The sequence below is a fragment of the Bombina bombina genome, chromosome 6 (assembly GCF_027579735.1).
Source record: "Bombina bombina isolate aBomBom1 chromosome 6, aBomBom1.pri, whole genome shotgun sequence".
In the NCBI taxonomy this organism is placed as follows: domain Eukaryota; kingdom Metazoa; phylum Chordata; class Amphibia; order Anura; family Bombinatoridae; genus Bombina; species Bombina bombina.
Window position 1 is genome coordinate 110,896,508 of NC_069504.1, and position 23,450 is coordinate 110,919,957.

General features: G+C 37.0%; 1 protein-coding gene across 1 annotated transcript in view; it reads right to left on the reverse strand.

The window, feature by feature from the left end:
• The window catches only part of ATXN7L1 (ataxin 7 like 1), a 746,759-nt gene extending 732,105 nt beyond the window's left edge, over positions 1 to 14,654 (reverse strand). Inside the window, exons 1-2 of the mRNA XM_053716561.1 lie at positions 14,424 to 14,654; positions 13,897 to 13,965 (exon numbers count right to left, since the gene is read on the reverse strand). Coding sequence (XP_053572536.1) covers positions 13,897 to 13,965; positions 14,424 to 14,613 — 259 coding nt within the window. The 5' untranslated portion in view covers positions 14,614 to 14,654. The remainder of the gene's footprint in view (positions 1 to 13,896; positions 13,966 to 14,423) is intronic.
• Between the last annotated feature and the right edge of the window lie 8,796 nt (positions 14,655 to 23,450).

A 23,450-nucleotide genomic window follows, 5' to 3' on the forward strand; every position in this document is an offset into this window, starting at 1 on the left:
GAAATTTTAATACGCAATGCAGATGTGAACTCGCATGTACACACTCGCGTCTGCATTCCATTGCCGTTTCGGGAATGTAAGCTATAAAGGACAGCACAGCCGGCACCTCTACATATTATTTTGAAGGTGCTTGCTGCAGATATTGCTGTCAGAAAAACACTGTCACTTCCGCTGTAATCTGCCCTCAGCAAGAAATAGAGGGATGCTTTCAAGTGTCAATGTTAAAAAAAACACTAACATTAATTTACAAAATAAAAAAAGGTCACCAATCAATGAAAGAACGATCATATTGCACATATTAATAAATTAATATTTATTAAACCAGGTATCAAATATTAATAGTTCAATCTTTCAATATTGCACATTCCATATCACTGTGTGGATAACAGATAGGTGAGACAGTCTCACTCCAGAAAGATAGCTGTAAGACAAGAAATCCTTATCACCATATCATACACTCGGTTTGGAATCTTGAAGGGAGTAAGTGGGTTCCAAACAAAGTGACTAATAACAGCATCCTACTGATGGCCTACTGCTGACGAGAGGGTAGTCCTCCAGAGGAGCAGAGAAAGTAACGTCTAGTGGGAACGCTTGCTTACTGGTGATAAGGATTATTTGTCTTACAACTATTTCAAGTGAGATTGTCTCAACTATCCATTATCCACAGATGTACACTTGTCCTCCTGCACGCAGGCGCTTTTCTGCCTAGATGGGCACTGCTCCACCAAAGATGTGCGGTCCCTGATTGCCGGTGACATCACATGCAATGTCACTGATTCCTATAGGGCATGCGTGGAGCCGGAAAACTGCATAAACGTATATGCAGTTTTCATTAGCCAACAGCACCCACGTGATCTGGGAGGACAAGGAAAGCCATAATAATTTTAAAACTATCATTCTCAGGGATTATAAAACTGATATTATATATCTACAGTTTTATTTGTATATTATGTACACATTTTCTGTTAATATCCTGCAGTGTTGACTAGTCATTTAAGGACCAAGAACGTGCCTGACACGTCCTCTGGGGTTTCAAATGGTGATCGCTTCCACTTTTAGGGTATTGCAGTGATGCCTCGATATTGAGGCATCACTGCAATACCCTTTTTCACCCACCAATGCAGAGAGGGCCACTCTGAGGCCCTCTCTGCATCGGCCATAGATGGTGCCGATTGTTGGTGGGTGGGTGGGCGGACGATCGTTGTTTAGTTCCGGATCCGGTCACACAGAAGTGTGCGCGATGCAGCAGTAGTGCGGGGGGGATGGGGGGCGTGCGTGCACCACATTTACATTAATGTATTGTAAATGTATGGGAAGGAGGGAGAGGGAGGGGGGAATAAATGTTGGGCAAAGGATCTGGGAGGGAGGGTATTGAAATAAAAAAAAAAACACCTTTTTTTTTGCAAACTGGGTACTGCCAGTAGCCAAGATAGCGGCTAATAGGTAGAGGGGGGAGGGTTAGAGAGCTGTATGGGGGGGATCCAACACTGCAGAATCAATATAAAGGGAAAAAAAAAAAGCTTTTTATTTTAATACTGGCAGACTTTCTGCCAGTAATTAAGATGATGGTGACAATTGTGAGGTGGGGAGGAAAGAGAGCTGTTTGAGAGGAGTCAGGGAGGGATAAGGGGGTGGGATGTGTCAGGTGGGAGGCTGATCTCTACACTAAAGCTAAAAGTTAACCTTACAAGCTACCTAATTTACCCCTTAACTGCTGGGCATAATACACGTGTGATGCTCAGCTGCATTTAGCGGCCTTCTAATTACCAAAAAGTAATGCCAAAGCCATATATGTCTGCTATTTCTAAACAAAGGGGATCCCAGAGAAGCATTTACAACCATTTCTGCCATAATTGCACAAGCTGTTTGTAAATAATTTCAGTGAGAAACCTAAAGTTTGTGGAAAAAGTTTTTTTTTTATTTGATTGCATTTGGCGGTGATTTAAATGGTGGCATGAAATATACCAAAATGGGCCTAGATAAATACTTTGGGTTGTCTACTAAAAAAATATATATACATGTGAAGGGTTATTCAGGGATTCCTGACAGATATCAGTTACAATGTAACTATGGCTAATTTGAAAAAAAAATGGTTAGGAAATAGCAAAGTGCTACTTGTACTTATTGCCCTATAACTTGCAAAAAAGCAAAAGAACATGTAAACATTGGGTATTTCTAAACTCAGGACACAATTTATAAACTAAAATTTAGCAAGGGTCTTTTTTGGTGGTTGTAGATATGTAACAGATTTTGGGGGTCAAATTTTAATTTTTTTATCATATTTTATAAAAAAAATTATAGTAAATTATATGATATGAGGAAAATAATGGTATCTTTAAAAATTCCATTTAATGGTGAGAAAACTGTATATGTGTGGGTACAGTAAATAAGTAAGAAGAAAATTACAGCTAAACACAAACACTGCAAAAATGTAAAAATAGTCCTGGTCCTTAAAGGGACAGTTCGCCCAAAAAAAAAATTCCCATTTAAATTGTTCCCAATGATCCATTTTACCTCTTGGAGTGTATTTGATTGTTTACAAGTAGCTCCTTTACCTTTATTTTGGCCTTTGAAATAGCTGATTTATCTTGTGGTTTCCCAACCTATACTGAAAGTTGATACTGGAGTCTCAACTATTGAAGTAAGTAAACACAGCCAGCAAAAGAAATTCAACTCACAGTGGGGTGCAGGATAGTTACGTAAAAAATGATAATTTTTCATTGTTCTCTCTATGTATTGAGCTTCAGTTTTCCAGACAAATATAAGATAAGGAAGCAAGCCTGTGTACACAAAGTGATAACATAATGAGATATGATATTCCCTTTAACTCAACACATTTTATAGGCTGTGGTTTAAAAGCATAAAACCAGCTACTTAATATACACAAATAAATCTGAAAAAGCAATTTCTCGTACATTTTATACTCTGTAGCTAGTATAACAAGTCATTGAAAATACATTAATTTAAAAACCATTTTCACAGTGTACTGTCCCTTTAAAGGTAAGACAATTAAAAAATGGTCTGGTCACTAAGGGGTTAAGTACACTGGATGTGCAAAATACACAGATTTATATTTATAAGTACAAAATACAAAGCGTAATTGTTGTTTTATTGTAAATTGAAATAGTCTCTCAAATCCCAGTTTAATTAACTAAACATTTCCACCCTGAAGATCTCACTGATTTTTCTCGCAAACTAAAAAGGTATAGAGGTTGTGACAAAATACTTAATAGCCTAATAGAAAACACATGCATACAAAAATAGAGCCAATTGAAAGCTGCTATACGCATAAAGAAGCGCAATGCGATTTGTTTTTGATGCAGGATTTCATTTTTAAAGTGCTCCCTGCAAACTTTGCTATACACAGCGGAGTTTCCCTTTCCAGCGAGTGGCATTACTTTCTATAGGAGACATCTCGCCACTAGCAGGAATTGACACTTTTTAAGATAATTCCACCAAGGTAGCTCCTGTGAGGGTCGGTATGAAAAACCACGTCAGAACCAAAAAAGTTAAGATAATTGGGCCCTTGGTATCTAGCACTCCGTAGGGGAGTTCCAGTCTAAAAGAACACTGTAAATTATTTGCCTTCTCAAAACAACATGAAACCCCAAAAGAAAAAAATGTTATGATTCACATAAATTGTAAAAAAAAAAAAAATAATAATAATAAAAAATGTTTCCAATTTACTTCTACATGTTACATTTGCTTACTTTTCAGTTTTTTGGTTTTTTTTAGAGCATACTAGATAGGAAGCTTGTACAGTGCCCTCCACTAATATTGGCACATCTTTTGTTAAAAAAAACAATACACAAAAATACTCTGCTCTCATGGATATCAAACAATTGCAAACACAAAACAGGTTTATCCAAAAAAAAAATTAAAAAAAAATCTTTGTTAAATATGCATGGCACAATTATTGGCACCCTTTTAGTCAATACTTTGTGCTACTTCCCTTTGCAAAGATAAGAGATCTGAGTCTTCTCATATAATGCCTGATGAGGTTGGAGAATAATGGAAAGGGATCTGAGACCATTTGTCTATAAAGAATCTCTCCAGATCCTTCAAATTCAAGGTCGACGCTGGTGAACTCTCCTCTTCAGTTTGCCCCACAGGTTTTCTATGGGGTTTAAGTCAGGGGACTGGGATGGCCATGGCAGGACCTTTATTTTGTGGTCAGTAAATCATTTTTGTGTTGATTTTAATGTATGTTCTGGATAATTGTCCTGCTGGAAGATCCAAAAAAAAAAATTAAAAAAAAATCTTTGTTAAATATGCATGGCACAATTATTGGCACCCTTTTAGTCAATACTTTGTGCTACTTCCCTTTGCAAAGATAAGAGATCTGAGTCTTCTCATATAATGCCTGATGAGGTTGGAGAATAATGGAAAGGGATCTGAGACCATTTGTCTATAAAGAATCTCTCCAGATCCTTCAAATTCAAGGTCGACGCTGGTGGACTCTCCTCTTCAGTTTGCCCCACAGGTTTTCTATGGGGTTTAAGTCAGGGGACTGGGATGGCCATGGCAGGACCTTTATTTTGTGGTCAGTAAATCATTTTTGTGTATGTTCTGGATAATTGTCCTGCTGGAAGATCCAACCCCAGCCTATTTTAAGTTTTCTAACAGAGGCAGTCACGTGTTCATTTAATATCGGATGATATTTGATGCCATGTAGCCTAACAAAAGGCCCAGGTCCTCTGGCAGAAAAACAGCCCCAAAACATTAAAGAGCCACCACCATATTTAACCGTGGGCATGAGGTAGTTTTCCATATAGCTACCACTCTGTGTGTGCCAAGTCCACCTCTGGTGTTTAATGCCAAAAAGATAAATTTTGGTTTCATCTGACCATAGAACCCGATCTCAATTTTAGTTCCAGTAGTGTCTGACAAACTGAAGACGCTTGAGTTTGTTTTTGGATGAGAGTAGAGGCTTTTTTCTTAAAACCCTTCCAAAAAACTTGTGGTGATGTAGGTGACATGTGGCCTATGTGTTACCTCATATTTATACCCCTGTGAAACAGTAAGTCGTGGTTGAACATTTTCCTGTTCCTAGTCACCCAGGTGCACTAAAAAAAATGAACATATCTATGGGAATATACTTTAAATATATTTTTCTCATATGAATTCACAGGGGTGCCAATAATTGTGAGACATTATTGTATTTTGTGTATTTTTTTGAACAAAAGATAAAAAGGTTAAACAATAAAGACAATTTTTCACAGCCTTCTTTGCTCATATTTACTAAGGGTGCCAATATTAGTGGAGGGCACTGTACCTGTCTTGAGAACTATATGGCAGCAGTTTTGCAAGAGTACTAGATAACAGCAGTGTTTGCACAATGTATAACATTGTCAAAAGCATTATTGGAAAAGGTATGCCTTATAGTTCTCCAGGCAAGTGCATACTAAAAATGGGAGTGTCGTGTCTCTTTAATGTGTTCACAATGATTTATATCAGTTGGATAATATTAAATGTATTGGAAATGGCTTTTTAGGTTTATTTTTGCAATTTGAATAGCCAGTTTTGCTAATTGAACCCAACACCATAGTGAACATTTTAGTACCTAAGTATTAGACTTTGTGTGCAGATAGAGATAAGAAAAGCAAGACTGCTATTCATTCAGCGCAAAGTAACAGTCACACTCCAAAATATTCATAAAAATATAAGACTTTATTTAAACCGAAGTTGGATTTCCCCTCGTGTCATTTTTTCAAAAGATGATTAAATAAAGTCTTATATTTTTATGAAGATTTTGGAGCGCGACTGTTACGTTGTGCTGTAGACGATTTTGCGGCTTTGTTCCGTCGCTAAGGTCAGCACCCCCATAACAGCGCTTAAGTATTAAATTCCCCAATTGGATCTGTTGCCATGAAACTGCTATTCCTGCAGGCTCAACTCACTCCATCCTCTTTGGTCTCCCTAGCTGCCATTTATCCCCTTCTATTTCATAATGAATGCTTCTGCAAGGCTGATCTTCCACTTATCCACCGCACCTCTCTTCTATTCCTTCCACTGACTTTCTTTAACCTACAGAATACCATTCCAAATCCTGACTCTAACATTAAAGGCCCTCAATAATATACCGCCTGTTCCCAAACCTACTTCTCTCGTAGGGCCTGATGATCAAAAACCCACCAGCATGGATACAAATCACAAAAAATCTTTGGTTATTTTTTTAGACCGTATATTGTAATGTAAGGGTCTCAACCTTCACATCCAGAACCCTTTGTAGTGAGATAAACAGATCTCAAGCTAAAATTTAAAAAAAAAATACTTGAGTGAGCTTGCCGTTCTGACGAGACGTCTTAGATCATCTCGTAGGATCAGAAAGCTTTAGATCATCGGACCCCTAGTCTTTTGTTACCTTCTCACATTGCTGTCTACAGGACTTCTCCAAATTGTCCCCAATCTTGAGGAACTCCCTGTCCTTTTTCACAAGACTAAAAACTCTACTTTCATGGAAGCATCCACTTTCTTATCCCAGTTCCTCTCCTTTTATCTGCTCCCCTTGCACCCCCTTAGAATGTAAGCTCATAAACCCAGCTGACCTGTAGATCACTTTCTGTAAGGTGATCTACAACAACTAGCAACTTATTCACATGATCTGTTACTGGCTCTTATACATGTTACTATTTACGTATTAATCCTATATCTGTAGTGCTACTGAATTATAATAATTTAAATGGGCAGGTTCTTGAGAACAATGAATTGTGGTTTCAATGAGCAGAACCAGATATTTCAAATACAAAATTGAAAATAAAGAAGCAATTTCCCATTTGACATAGATATATGCAATACTGTGCAGCTGGTATAAGGTAATTGGGAACACTTAAAGCGATGCTAAACTCTCTCCTTTTTAAAATCAGGTCTGCAATGTTAGTGATATTTTAGATCATCAGTTGTAATGAATATGCGCTATAACTTATTTTTTAATATAGATATGAAATTCAAATACCCTGCGCTCCGCAGCCCACTTCAAAAGTATTTTTTTCTGTGAGCTAATGATTTAAATCGTTTTCCAATCAGCACTCTCATCATATGGCAATTTTGTTGTAGCTAGAGCGCTGATTGGAGAACAATTCAAATCATTAGCTCAAAGAAAAGTTTAAACTCCATCTAAAATATCAATAACATTCCGGATCTGTTTTTAAAAAGGGGAGAGTTTACCATCACTTTAATGAGGATTTTCACATTGCCTTCTATCTGCTCAAGTGCTAGGTTTCGCTTTGTAATCATGAGGCTTATAGAAGCTAGCTTCACAGCTTACAATTGGCTGCTTCTGTAAAAAAAAAAAAAGATACGGTTTACGAAAAGTGGGGTGGAGGACAATTACAGTGAGGGTAAAGGGAATTTGATTGTACACATTTTTTTAATAAACTTCACTTTATGTCTTGCACAATATGAAAGGTGTTTAATTTAAATGAACAGAAAGGTCATAAGTGAAAAGCGCAAACATTTCAATTTTAAATCAAAGCATTTTACGTAGCAAAAAGGTCTTAGTTTCATTGGCATACGCGCATATGGTACGTGACGAGAGGATCAGGATTCAAACATTTTATGTACTGCATAAATGTAAACTTAAAGGGACAATAAAGTCAAAATTAATGTTTCAAGATTCAGATAAAGCATGGAATTAAAAAATATATATACTTCCAGTATAATAAACGTGCACATTTATTTTTAGATGCACACTTTCTGTAGTGCCAGTTTCTACTGAGTATGTACAAAAGTGCACAATATATATATATATATATACGTATTTGCCTTTTGTGATTGGCTGATGGCTGTCACATGATACAAGGGGGGAGATTTTGATTAATTTTGAAATTTGGCAGAAAATATTCTACTGCTCATTTCAAATTAAGCACTATTGCATTGTCTTTTTATTGTGTATATGTCAGTCTACTTTATTTAGTGACACTTTAATGTGTGCCATACAAGTTACTGCTGACTCTTTGAGAAGGTGTGGTGTTTAAATACTGGTACACAGGGTGTTTACAGAATATGTGCATATGCCACTGAAAAACAGTAATATTTACTAAAGCATTTTAAAACGTATTCATGCACTTTTCAGTTTTGACCTCTTTCTATCTCTTTTACTATAGTTAAAGTGTATGTAAATTTTGATGCTAAAGTGCCCGTTTTTTTAAAATTCGATTAAAAACAGGGGCACTTTAATTCATCAAATTTACATTTCACTTGTGCTGTGAAAAAAAAAAAATTACCTTTTAAACTTGACAGCAGCTCCAGCTTCCTCCGGTCGTTGCAAGCCATTGCTGATGTCAGAAATGATGGATAGGTCATCCTCCAATCACGGCTTTCCCCCAGGGCAATCAGAGTTTGATTCAATGCCGTGATTGGAGGAAGCCGGATTCCTAATTTTAGACCCAGGAAGAGACTTTGCGATGGGTGGAGGAAGCTGAAGCTGCTGTGAAGATTAAAAGGTAAGGTTTTTCTTCACAACAGGAGTGAAATGTAAATTGATGAATTAAAGTGCCCCTGTTTTTAATCGAATTTTTAAAAACCGGGCACTTTAGCATCAAAATTTACATTCACTTTAATAACGGTACCAGTTTTTTGATCCTTTTTTAAGAAGAAAAAAAAATGCTTTTACTTAACCCTTCTGATGCAGCAGAAAATAATGTGGGGGGTAAAGAAAAATAACAATATGTTTAATAACTAATATTTTTATAAACATAACTTAAAATATTTGCTTTTTGTGACACTTCTAAATTAGAATTTAGGCTTAATGCAGTTTACCACAAAACTAATGAAGAGATTACCACAGAACAAGCGCACAATTATCAACCATAAAGAGCTTTAGATTTATGAGACTTTTTTCATCTGAACTGCTCAAAAGGAATTAAATTGCAATGCTCCTCAAATACAAAGCAGAAAATGACCAAAGTAAATACCAAACTGACAGACAGAGGAGTTTAAACTGGTGCAAGTTATTAAAAGATGCTAATAATAAAACAAATCTTGTGTCTGGTCAGAAGAGGTTATGGAGCTGGGTTTTGTCTGCCTGAACAAATTTCGCTTTTTGTGAAGCACAAAACGATGAAAAGTTATGAAAAATACTCACGTAATTTGTGCTGCATTTTATGAATATTATGGCTAGATGATCATTAATATAAAACTATTCTTACTGGCTCCTAAATTTTAAACAAATTTGTCGACCCATGGGTTAAAGGTCCATTATAGTTTATTTGTTTTTTAAATGACATTCATTGAAGCATGTAATTTTATCACTATCAACCCTGCAAAACTATGTGTTATACCCCTGCAAATGACAAACACATAGGTAAAGTACAGCTTGAGATCAGAGAACTGCTGTTCCTGGGTGGATACAGCTGCTGACGCATTCAGCCGTGCTAGTCGCACAACCCAGCTATAGCTCCTGAGCGGTACTTTAACTATAAGATATATGTGTTTAACCTATTTGCTTGTGTCATAAACATATATGTTTGCTCACTATAATGTACCTTTTAAATAATTATTTCAAATCTAGGAGTCAACCAAACAAAAGTTAGGTGCTTACTGTAAAATTCTAAGAGCAGGGGCTTGCTGGTTTTATCAATCCCTGGTTAAACCCCTTAACACCCTTAAGAATTGCCATGCCGTCCTAAAATCGCTGGTCTTAAAACGCCCATAGTAAGGCATGGAACATCCTAACTATTCTTGCGTTCTGCTCCCCTCCTCAAGTAAACGCCGCAGGAACTGACTGGGGGACATGCCTAGCAAGCAGGAAGTCCCACAACAGCCAATCAGCACCTTATATTGTGTCACATGATTGTGATGATAATCACATGACTTCCTATTTGGCCCTTTGCTGACATTAGCATTCAGGACGGATGAGTTAGTCCTAAAGGGGTTAATCTGAGAGGGGGGATATAGTTACATAAAAGTTATGAAACGTTTACATGAACTGCTAAATATTGCAGAGAGGCTTTTGTTGTTGTTAAAAAGCTAGGGAAAGGAATTTATAGAAAGCGATAAACTGAACAAACCAGTGAATAATAGAATATGATGGTGACTGGGGGACAAATTAGTGATATTTTATTTCCTGTATTCTTAAAAATATGAATTAAACTAAATATTTAATTCTGTACTTGTTTTACAGCTAGTTTTATAATTGGTGTTGCCTTATTCTATAACACACACATATATATATATATATATATATATATATATATATATATATATATATATATATATATATATATAATAGAGCAGCAAATATATAATGTTCAAATATTTAGCCTTAAAATGTTTAAAGGGATAGGAAAATTAAAATTCCATGCGTTAGATGGAGCATGTCAATTTAAGTCACTTTTAAATTAACATCTAAATATCAAATGCTATTAGTTCTGCTAGTATCCTTTGTTGAAACGCATTCCTAGGTAGGCTCAGAAGCATTAATGCACTACTGAGATTACACACATCTGTCTCTTGTCAATGGCTCACCAGGAGTGTTAAGCTAGCTCCCAGGAGTGCATTGCTGCCCTTTAACTATGTGTTTAATCAATTGGAGGGTTTAAACACAGTTATACGCAAGCATTAGTAGAATAATAAAATACTCAACAGATTACAGCATTTTCTTTTTGCACGTTTATATCAGTTTACATAAAAGCAGTTCACATCTAAGGCCTGAATGACGATTAAAACCGCTCCGGTTTTATATTGCAAAGTTTTTGTTTCCCTTTCACATGCAGAAACCTGCATATATAAATAGCCAAAAGATCAAATTTGCCTTTCTAAAATAATTTGAAAGACCTAACAGTACTGACGAGACTTTATAGATAAAGCTGAGAGCTTTAGAACATCGGGCAATTAGAGGGATACTAGCAGAGTATGAATATTGGTGAACAACGGATACCTGAATATCTACTATTCCTAGAGACAACTTCCATTGCTTTGTTGGCTTACAACAAAAATCAAGTTTCTGGAAAAAAATGCACATCAGTTAAAAAATAAATATATAAATAAAATTAAAAAAACGGCTGCAAAAACAAGAAAACACTAATTGAAATTAGCAATATATTACAGGTAAAATCATCCAGTTATAAAACTACATGATTCTCTGATAAACAGAAAGATGTTAGTAAGTGCACTAAAGCAATGCGATATTAATATCAATTAGTTTTTACTTTATACAACATTGATAGCCAGGTGTCTAGCTGAAATGTTATGAATGTCTACTTTTTCTACAAATGCAGTGTTCTCTCTAGGACCTAATTAATGGGCACAAAACACAGCAGATTTTACTAACCACCTGAATAAAATGTAAACCAATATTTAATGACAACAAAATGTTACAATACTGAAAATGATTACACTGCCCCTACCCGGCTGGCAACATTTTCTGTGAAGAACACTAAAATTTGTTAATCTCGCCTTTAAACTTTGAAAACAAAGAGTTTACTGGAGGTTTACTGACACTAAACGGTAGAAACCAAGAACCTGAAAATTACAAAAGAATGAACAGAACGTGAATAGAAAATATTAGACATACACACAAGAATAAGTCTTTAGAGAGCACAATTTTTTTTTCCAATAAACACAAAATAACTTTAAAAGAAAATATTTAACTGGCTCTATCAAATTGAACACAACTATAATAACAAAGTATAATACATCCATACTTAGAAATAGCGACATTAGAGCAAAGTCTACAATGTAGACTCGTTCAGGTGGAAAAATCACATATGTAGCAAGCACGTAAATTTCTCTTGGCCAGTTTTTATTCTATATAGACAGAATATAAACCATAACTTACGAATACAATTACCTGTAAAAATATTCACTTCCAGACATAAAAAGAAAATACTTGTTTTTATTTCATGCAAAAAGTCCACCATACCTTATATCTGTTCTCAACTAGTGGGCAAAAGAAAATATACTAAAACGTGGCAAAGTTTTATTTCCCCAACACAACTTTTTTATGTAGCATTGATTACAAAAACTGACATTTTTATCCAAAACTTGTCACCAGGTGTCCAGATATGTGTTTCCTAATCCATATAAACTGAAGCCATTTATCGCAAATAAATATTTTAAGAATATAAACTGCAATTCGGTTCGAATAAAAATTATATACTAAATAATGGATTTCGTTTTAAACTAAAAAAAAATCACAAGAACGGAGTATCATTAAAATTGCTTTGAGAGGCAGGAATTCCTTACAAACAATGGGTACTAATCAATAATCATCTGAAATAGGTTTGTACAGTGTTGATCCCTTGTATTCGCTATCGGCATCACTTTAACAGAAAAACTGAGAAGAGGGATGAGAAAAATAGGTGACGGACCTTAGCATATGCATCAATTGAGTATTTGGTCTCTTTAACAAGTAAACATTTACAGTAATTTCACACACACAAAAAATCATGTCAACCACATGCTTATTAATTTGTTAAGAATTACAAATATTCCTTTAGCACTAGAAATAATAGTGTGTACTAAATCAAAGACTGGAGTATGAATAGTAACAATAATATGGCTAAAACAGATTTACCTTGTTTAGTTTTTTTAAGTTTGATCTACAGAAACTCTACAAAACCATATTCATAAAGAGTGCTGTGATTTCCAAAGTGTGATGTGAAGAAGATCCAAGTTCAGGACTAACCTGGGGGCTCTCAGTTCACTAAACGTTTAGCACAGCGATAGAGAAAAGTCACACCTACAGCCCCAAGGGAGAATGACAAATGGCATTGCTTTTCAGCACATGGATACAGATGTACAGAACACCGCGATCATAAACCAAAGTAACTGCAAAGCAAAACAAAAAGGAACGGAGTCTAAAACAACTGTGTAGGAAGAGCACTGTAACTGCATATTCTACGTACCAGCCTTAGGAATAAGCGCCAATACAAAAGATTAGCTTCACTCTGGAGTTAAAAAGTGGAATATTTGGGAACTGCTTTTTTATTTTATTTTTTGGCACAAAGCCTTTATATAGTCTAGAAAATAGGTGGCTAAAGATGTGGGGTAGGAGTAATCCTATGCTGACAAGCTGATGGCAGTTAGATGGAAATAGGGGCTATTACATGACTAAATTGGTATGTCACTCTAAAAGGCAGCATTTTCAATTATTAGAGCATGAAGTGTTTCTGACATTATTTTTACACCAAGTGAACGCAGTAAGTGCACTGTAATGGGTACAAAGCGGAATATGAAGACAAAAATGCTGTCCATAATCTTCAATAGCATGGCATCTACTAACAAACAAGAACAGATTATGAACAATCATTAAAAAAAGCAATGAAAAACAATAAGTGAAATAGTATGTAAAAATATGACTGGGACACGGATAATTCTCATGGATAAAATCTACCCAATTCCATCGATGAACAACAACAAAAACATACAAACCCATTTAGTCTCAATATCTCAGCATCATTAGTTTTTGTGATGAAGGGGGCAACTATGATGAATGAACCTATTTTTATTTATGGCGCTTACAAGGGCTTCTACATGTAATCTCAAATGCAGCATGATATTATTGATTTCTGACACAACTGTAATATTTATGTCTAAGCAAACACAGACATCCATAATCAGTGGGTTGTATTACTGTGCCTTGTTCTGACAACGGACAGTGATGCGGACACATGTTGCGTGTTATAACTGCGATTATTATGTTATACATCTAAACACGTAAAAAATATTCATTCGCACATACGTATGAAATCTGAACCTAGAAAAGACACCAAAGAATGACAAAGTTGAAGTACATTCTGCTATATTATGGAGATTTAAGATGGTGAAAGAAGAACACTTTGCATTCACCTATAGGTCTCCAGCATGGCTAGATGTTCATGGGGTAAACATTCATGGTGGTTCTTGGTTACGGACGGTAGCATCACACCTGTACGGTGTCACATTGTCACTTACCTTCCCTATTAAGCCTCATAACCTCCCTGCTTTTTCCGCCCTCTTTTCCAGTCTCTTCCAATTCTACATCTGAGGAAGAAAGCAATGGCAAAGTAAGGCAGTGCATCTGTATATGAACACCCATGTTTACATTTGCAAATCTCCAGCCCAGGAGCACTCTGACCACGCACACAGAGCTGTGACTACCTGCACACAGATTTATTTCACGCACACCGGATTTAAGCAAACACACAGGCGTGCACAGGGAGCCCCAGTGGATAAAACAGCACAGACAGCACTAAAGGATGGGCCTCTCTCATAGACACACACAGTCTGGACCTCACTGGCTCAGTGTCTCTTTCCCTGTACCCAGTGACTGTCCTCATGTCTATGTCTGTGTACAGGATAAGGGGGGACAGTAGGGACCACTCTCTCACTTTTATTTTATATATATATCTATGTAGATGGCTGTGAGCTCAAGGTGTGTGTGTGACACTGACTGGCCGGTTACAGGGCAAATGATCAAGCGGGTGGAGCTGTGTTCTTACTGTCGGAGCAGTGTATTTTGGCGGCGTCGATCCAGTTGGACCACGGTTTGCCCAGAAACGCCTCCGGACTGGGCACTTTGCGATCCAGTGTCGCCATTGCTCTTCCTTCTTGTTGCTTTTCCTTTCCTTCGGAAGCGGAGCGACACGGGATTCGAGGCTCCGTGACGTCATCTTCGGCAGGTTCCGACATTTAGCTGAATGCAGGGGCGGGGAAGAGGGAAGCCGAGCAAGTCAGTTTGTGATCATTCCTGTTGCTAGCCTATAGGGGGCGGTGCCGACTGGAGAGCGGCTTCTCATTCATCCACTGGCGTGAGCTGATGTTATGCGATGCGCTGTTGGTGACAACACATGTCACTTATTAAATAAACAAATGACAATTAGCGTTATTTATTTGTTTAATTATTTAGTCCTTACATATAAAGAGTAGCTCTCTTTGACAGATAATTACCTTTTTTTCTCGTTCTGTTCACACTTCAACACTTGTCATATTCCGGCATCGTTGAACTTGACTCTCCCTGGAGCATGTGACAAATCTTGCAGACGCTTTACGGGCTCCATAATGTTTACGTTTCAATACGTTGTAGCAATGGCAGCTGCTTGGAGTTTTGTGAGAAGTGAGAACATGTTTTTGTTTTTTTCATTGATTGCTTTAGTTGTATTTAAAATAGGAATATACTACAGAACAGTTATGGCTGAAACCTCGTGAATGTAAGCAAAGCTCAGGCTGTTTATAGCTTTTACATTGCTTAGCCCCCAAGGCTATTCATATTGTTTTGGTGCTAGCAGGCTGGCACCTCAGAAAAAAATATTTTATAGTGGCATTGAAGGGACGAAAAGAAAATGTTCAAATGTGTTAGAGCATTCCATTATTGCACTATTGCTTGGTTATGACTGTGTTTTAAAGGGATATTAAAGTGAATGTAAAGTTTAATCAATTAAAGCCCGGTATCTAAAAATACTCTTAAAAACAGGGGCACTTTAATTCATTAAACTTTACAAACACGTTTTTTTTGTTTTTTTTTACCTTTTCAGAACTTTAGGCCGTTCCATGCCGTCCTAATTGCGCTGGGCTTTAGCGCCGTTAGGACGGCATGGAACATCCTAGCCGTTTGGCTGTACTGAAGCCAACGGCGCTTTTAGAATGGTATCGCGGACTGGGGGTGTGCCTAGCGTCAAAGGGACGCCCCCTGACTTGATCCCATCCTTGAAATCTCGCAATCACATGCACGATCACGGGATTTCAATTTGTTTACATCGGAACAACATGAATTAACCCAGTCATCAAAGGTTTAAAAAATACTTACCTTTTTGCTACAGTAAAGAGACCGCAATTCCTCCCCCATGTCTTCGGTATTTTGTAGATCAATGACGAATTCAGCTTCCTCCAATCGTTGCGTGCCCCCATTGGCGTCCAACTCTTGGGCAAGCAACGATTTGGAGGAGGCCAGATTCGTCATTGATATGCAAAATACAGGCGGAGGATGGGCGCTCTGTTTACCGTAACAAAAAGGTAAGGGTTTTTTTTTTTTTTTTTTATCGTGTTTGTAAAGTTTAATGAATACTCATAATATATGTATAAAAGTACATTGTTTTGCAATTTTACTTGAAAAACAGGCTCGTGTTTTGCTTTCGCTTTCTTTTATTACTCAATGTAGTGTTCACAGTACTGAAATAAGACATTAAAACATAGCACAAAGGAGGAAGATAAAAGTGTAAAAATAGATAAAGGGGGTGGAGCCTGCTGCACACGGAATTGTGGCAGAGCGGTGAAGCTTTGTATACCTCGATGTTGGAAAGTCTTACCTAGCTTTTTGGAGAGGTTCCTGGACCCCTTTCTTCTGTGGAGAGTTCTGTAGCTGAGACGGAGCGGCGGGTCCGATGCTGGGAGCGACAAATGACTTTGCTGCTGATCTACTGCTTCCTTTCGCAGGCCAGCGTGCTAAGGAGAGAAGGTGCGTGATAAAATCCTGAAGATAGGCGTTTAAGACAGCAGTGAGGTCAGACTAAAACGGCAGTAAGGTGACCATAGAGACTTCACACAGAACTGTAGCCACAAGAGGGGCAAGGAGATTGTGGAGAGAAGACAGCAGCAGCGACTTACCAGGAGCTGAATGCAAAGGGCAATTAGATGAGGGGCTATAATGCTGCATGGTTGTGAAGGCAAAGGAAAAACAACCCTAAGATAATACTGACCACACTTTACCTGGGAGTGCACAGTGAGAGAAGGTACACTACTCCAAGGGGGATATTTATCAAAGACTCAACTATTCTACATTCACCGGCACCAATACACTCGCCTAACATCACGGCCGTGGACCTGAATACGCTCTCCATATTTATAAAAAAAGCTGCGCACTAAGTACGGGGCGATGAGCATCGGACTGTTGTTAACTAACAGTCATCAATCTCGCTGCTATTCGACTTTTTACCAACTTTATTTATACCCTGTCACTAAACGCCGCCACTATACTAAAATGTTTAACCCCTATCCCGCCGGTCCCGGACCCAGCCGCTACTAAATAAACGTATTAACCCCTAAACCTCTGGCCTCCCACATCACTACCATTAACTAAACCTATTAACCCCTAAACTGCCAGCCCCCCACAACATCATAAACTAAATTAAGCTATTAACCCCTAAACCTAACAACCCGCTAACTTTACATTAAAATTACAACATCCCTATCTTATAATAAATTTAAACTTACCTGTAGAATTAAAATAAACTATTAATTAACCTACCCTAACTATTATACTACAATTACATTAAACTAGCAATTAAATTAACTAAATTACATGTTAAAAAAACCTAACCATACTAAAATTATTTAAATCTACTATTAAAAATTACTAAATTACCAAAAAAATAAACGCTAAATTACAAAAAAAAACTAAATTACGAGAGAAAAAAACACAGTATCAAAAATAAAAACGAATTACACCTAATCTAATAGCCCTATCAAAATAAAAAATCCCCCCCAAAATAAAAAAAACCCTAGCCTTTACCTATAAAAAAAAAATACAAACACCCCCCAACAGTAAAACCCACCACCCAACCAACCAACCCCCCCCCCCCCAAATAAAAAGCCTATCTAAAAAAAACTAAGCTCCCCATTGCCCTGAAAAGGGCATTTGTATGGGCATTGCCCTTAAAGGGGCATTTAGCTCTTTTACCTGCCCAGACCCTACTCTAAAAATAAAACCCACCCAAAAAAAAACTTAAATAAACCTAACCATAACCCCCGACGATCCACTTACAGGTTTTTGAAGTTCCGCTTGAAGGATTCATCCAGCCGGCAAGAAGTCTTCATCCGGGCGGCCTCTTCCATCTTCATCCATCCGGCGAAGTCTTCATCCATGCGGCCTCTTCTATCTTCATCCATCTGGCGCGGAGCAGGTCCATCCTGAAGACATCCGGCGCGGAGCTCCTCTTCAATACGGTCGCCGCCGTAAACTGGAACTTGAATGCAAGTGACATCATCCAAGATGGCGTCCCTTGCATTCCTATTGGCTGAAAGGTTCCAATCAGCTAATAGGATTAGAGCTGCTAAAATTCTATTGGCTGTTCCAATAAGGGTTTTTTGGGTGGGTTTTATTTTTATAGTAGGGTCTGGGCAGGTAAAATAGCTAAATGCCCATACAAATGCCATTTTCAGGGCAATGGGGAGCTTAGGTTTTTTAGATAGGCTTTTTATTTGGAGGGGGTTGGGTGGTGGGTTTTACTGTTGGGGGGTGTTTGTATTTTTTATTTTATTTTTACAGGTAAAAGAGCTGATTTCTTTGGGGCAATGCCCCGCAAAGAGCCCTTTTAAGGGCCATTGGTAGTTTATTGTAGGCTAGGTTGTTTTTTTTTGGGGGGAGGTTCTTTTGATAGGGCTATTAGATTAGGTGTAATTCGTTTTTATTTTTGATACTGTGGGGGGGTTTTCTTCAGTATTTAGTGCTTTTTTATTTTTTGTAACTTAGCGTTTATTTTTTTGTCATTTAGTAATTTTTAATAGTAGATTTAAATAATCTGAGTAGGGTTTTTTAATATGTAATATAGTTAATTTAATTGCTAGTTTAATGTAATTTTAGTATAATAGGGTAGGTTAATTAATAGTTTTTAATATAGTTTATTTTAATTCTACAGGTAAGTTTAAATTTATTATAAGATAGTGATGTTGTAATTTTAATGTAAAGTTAGCAGATTTTTGTTTTGGTTTGGGGGTTAATAGCTTAATTTAGTTTATGTCGATGTGGGGGGGCTGGTGGTTTAGGGATTAATAGGTTTAGTTAATGGTAGTGATCTGGGAGGCCAGAGGTTTAGGGGTTAATAACTTTATTTAGGTTGCAGCGGGATAGGGGTTAATAACTTTATTTAGTTGCGGCGGGATCCAGGAGCGCTAGAATAGGGGTTAATAACATTATGTAGGTGGCGGCGATGTCGGGGCGGCAGATTAGGGGTGTTTAGGCTCGGGGCTTGTGTTAGGTGTAAACGTTACTGGTTTTCTACCATAGAAATCAATGGGATATCTGGCAGCATCGAACATAAGCTTTCGCTGTTTTCAGACTCCCATTGATTCCTATGGCATCCGCGGCCCCCAGGGTGGCGGATTGAAAACCAGGTACGCTGGGCCGGAATAGCTGCGAGTGTACCGATTAACTATATGATAACTTTGAAAAAGTGTCATAGTGCCGAATGTGTATTCGGAACATCTGTAATGACGTAAGCATCAATCTGTGTCGGTTAGAGACCGGCGGATCGTATGTTACGTCACAGATTTCAACTTTTGCCGGTCTGTAGGGTTTGATGACTAGGTCGAATCAAGCTCGCCGCAATTACGCTGCGGAATTCCAGCGTATTTGCGGTTGACGGCTTGATAAATATCCCTCCAAGTGGTGAAGCATAGTCCCCAAATTTAGGGGATAGATTTTACGATCTGACGTCTCTGATGATCCCAAAAGATATAAGAGGAAGAGGGATCTGTAGAATACCCTATTCAACTAGGTTCTTATAAATAACAGTGTGGAAGAGCTGGAAAAAACTACACTACTTTTCTTATGCTTATGTTCCTTTTTAAGAGACTTTTCCTAACTGATTTAAAAGAGTCAAATAGTTATACATAAGATATGACTTCAAAGAAATCTAGTAAAATGGAAAAAATAACCAAGACTAACACATAGCCTATGCATAGTTTTGCATAACCAACACAGTTATATTAATATACTTTTTACCTCTGTAATTACCTTGTATCTAAGCATCTTTTGACAGCCCCCTGATCACATGACTTTTTATTTATTATCTATTGACTTGCATTTAGTACTGTGTTGTGCTAACTCTTAACTCCTCGGGCGTGAATACAATGTTATCTATATGGCCCACATGAACTAGCAGTCTCCTGTTGTGAAAAGCAAATAAAAAAACATGTGATAAGAGGCTGTCTGTAGTAACTTAGAAACAGGCAGACACTTAGAGGTTTAAATGTTATAAAGTATATTAATATATCAATGTTGGTTGTGCAAAGCTGGGGAATGGGTAGTAAAGACATTATCTATATTTTTAAACAATAACAATTTTAGTGTAGACTGTCCCTTCACTAAAGACATATTATATAGAAAAAAAACAAAGGGGGGGTTAGGTTTAGGATTACCAAATATATACGTGTTACAAAGGATCCTAAATTGGAATTTAAATGAGGTAGTTAAAAGTTGGAACCAATTAGAAAATAATCTTTTAAAAAATTAAAAATATCAGTATTTATTGTTGGCTGGTCCTGAAAGATTGATCTAATACCTTCAATTAACAAAAGAAGATCCACCTGCGCCCATTGCAGGTCCTGTAGCTCGACCGGTACACAAGTAATACTGCAAAGAACATTGGTTTTGTTCATATAGATATGGCCGCCAAACTCCCCCCACTGTTACGTCTTTATTTTTTTTTTTAAATATTTATTTATATCCAACAGTGTGTAATGTTACAACAACAACAAAAAAAAAACATAAGAAAAAGAGAACACATTTTTTGTTTTTGCGCCACGCAGGGCCACATAACGTATAATATACATAGAAACAACTGACCTGCATAATTATATACTTGATGATATTTCAAAAAGAACTATACATTAAGCACACTGCTGGGTTTTCTATCCTTTTTTACATACAGCCTAACACACTTTTAAACTCTGTATTCAAAGGTCAGACATAGTGAGGCTATATCAAATAGTATCATGTGGAAACAGTTCAATAATAAAAAAATTACAAATCATCAAGTTGCATATTTCCATTCAATATGTTGCCTGCACAATTACAAATCTTGACAAACAACCATAACATAGAATAATAAAAAAAAAAAAAAAAAAGTTGAATCATTTTAAATTCTAAATTATCTCTCCCTGTCTCTCCCCCTGCCGCCCAGGACCACTCTCATCTAACCAACATCTAGGAAAGTGTCCAGCATAGATATTAGTTTGTACATATGCCAATTTAAGTAAAGGCTTCACTAGTATTTTCTGGGCAGGTTCTTGTAATGAGCGTATGAATACTTCCCATTTCTTAAAAAAAATGCCTGCTTGTACATCAGTAGGCAAATATAGAGTAATTTGCTCTATCATACATTGTGTAAGTAAACCATTTTTAAGTTGAGAGAGATTGGGCGCTGCTGCAGCTTTCCATGTTTTAAGAATAAGAGTACGTCCTATTAATATGATTGTATTGATAAGTTTAAAGTTCTTATGGACCCCCTGGTATTTAGTCAAGAAAAAAACCTCAATTGATTTGATTGTGTGGTCCAAATGAAGCTTCACATTCATCCAATACATAACTTTATGCCAGAACTGCGCAATTTTGGGACAGTTCCACATACAATGTAATAGATCTGCCTGTGATAAGCTACATCTAGAGCAGTAAACTGGGATTTTATACCACTTAGATAAGACTTCTGGAGTAAGATAGCTCCGAAGACTGATCTTCATTTGAGATTCTCTCCAGGATGTTGATACCCAGGTCTGTTCTGTTATTTTAAAACTATCTATTATAGTCTGTTCTTGAATATCTGGAAATTCGTTCGACCATTTCGCCACCATATCCTTAATCTGCATATCTGAAGACTTTTGAATAAGTAGTGTATAAAGGGGGGAAATGTTATATAACCCTGCACGATAACTATTGATTCTGTTATTAAGTTCACCCAAAGACCAATTCGAACCATATTTTCGAATCAATTCATTAATAAAATGTCACACTTGCAAATACGTAAAAAATTCATGCGCTGGAAGATCAAACTCCGAAGCTATATTTGCATAGGTAATAGGAAACCCATCCGCACCCACTATTTGTCCTATGAGCTTTAAATCTTTCATAGCCCACTTCTGAAAAACCTTATTCGAAATTCCGGGACTAAAGTTTGGATTACCTTTAAAGGGACAGTCTAGGCCAAAATAAACTTTCATGATTCAGATAGGGCATTCAATTTTAAGCAATTTTCCAATTTACTTTTATCACCAATTTTGCTTTGTTCTCTTTGTATTCTTAGTTGAAAGCTTAACCTAGGAGGTTGATATGCTAATTTCTTAGACCTTGAAGGCCACCTCTTTTCAGAATGCATTTTAACAGTTTTTCACCACTAGAGGGTGTTAGTTCACGTGTTTCATATAGATAACACTGTGCTTGTGCACGTGAAGTTATCTGGGAGCAGGCACTGATTGGCTAAACTGCAAGTCTGTCAAAAGAACTGAAATAAAGGGGCAGTTTGCAGAGGCTTAGATGCAAGATAATCACAGAGGTTAAAAGTATATTAATATAACTGTGTTGGTTATGCAAAACTGGGGAATGGGTAATAAAGGGATTATCTATCTTTTAAAACAATAAAAATTCTGGTGTAGACTGTCCCTTTAATGGGTAAAAATTGAGAAACGTGCACCGGAAGGTCCAGCTCCATACATAATTTCTGCCAAGTTGCAATAACATTTTTAAAGGTACTTAGGGAAAAAATATTGGAAGGAAGCGAGGTTAAAGGACAATGTATAAGGGCTACTAGTTTAAAAGGTGAAACTAAACCCGATTCCCAATTATATGATGAAATTTGTTCTTTTTTAGTAATCCAATCTATGGCAAACCTTGCCAATATCACTATATTATAAGCTTGTATATTAGGTAACACTAAACCAGCTGCTGATTTTGAATTCATAATCCGGTGAATAGCTATGCGAGGTTTAGATTTTTGCCATAGGAATTTCGAACAAGCTTTATTATACCTCACAATATCGGCCTTATGTATTAGCAATGGGATGATCTGAATGATATACAGAAATTTGGGAAACAAAAGCGTCTTGATCAATGCTACCCGAGCAGATAGGGAAATAGGCAAAAAAGCCCAATCCTCTAATTTTTTTTTAATCTTCTCTAGCATAGGTATAAAGTTCAAATTATACCAGTCATCTGGATTAGTCGTCAGTTTAAGACCTAAATAAGTAATTTGAGATACTTCAGTGAATGGATGAATAATTCTAGTTCTGGGCCTGTTATCTATCCAGAGAAGTTCTGATTTTAACATATTGACCTTATACCCCGAAATCGAACCAAATTTAAGAAAAATATCCTGTAATATTGGTAAAGACTTTTGCAGATCGGACAAGAATAATATAAGATCATCTGCATATAATAATAAAATTGTTTTCTGGCCTGCTATTGTAATACCCTCCAGTTCTTGTCGTAAGAGTATTGCCAAAAGTTCCAATGAAATATTAAATAATAAAGGAGAGAGAGGACACCCCTGACGGGTCCCTCTCTGTAAAATAAATCGGTTAGAGGTCTTATTATTAATAATAATTGATGATGACGGAGAACTGTAGACTAACCGAATAAACTTGTTGAAGTAGCCTGTCATCCCAAATTTACCAAGAGAAAAAACAAGTAATCCCAAGCCACCCGGTCGAAGGCCTTCTCCGCGTCAACCGTAAGAATCGCCTTATCTGCTGCTGAAATACGTCTCGAAAACCTGCATTTGTTCCAGAGTAAATCCAAAAGCAGCAGAATTTTCCTAGTGTTT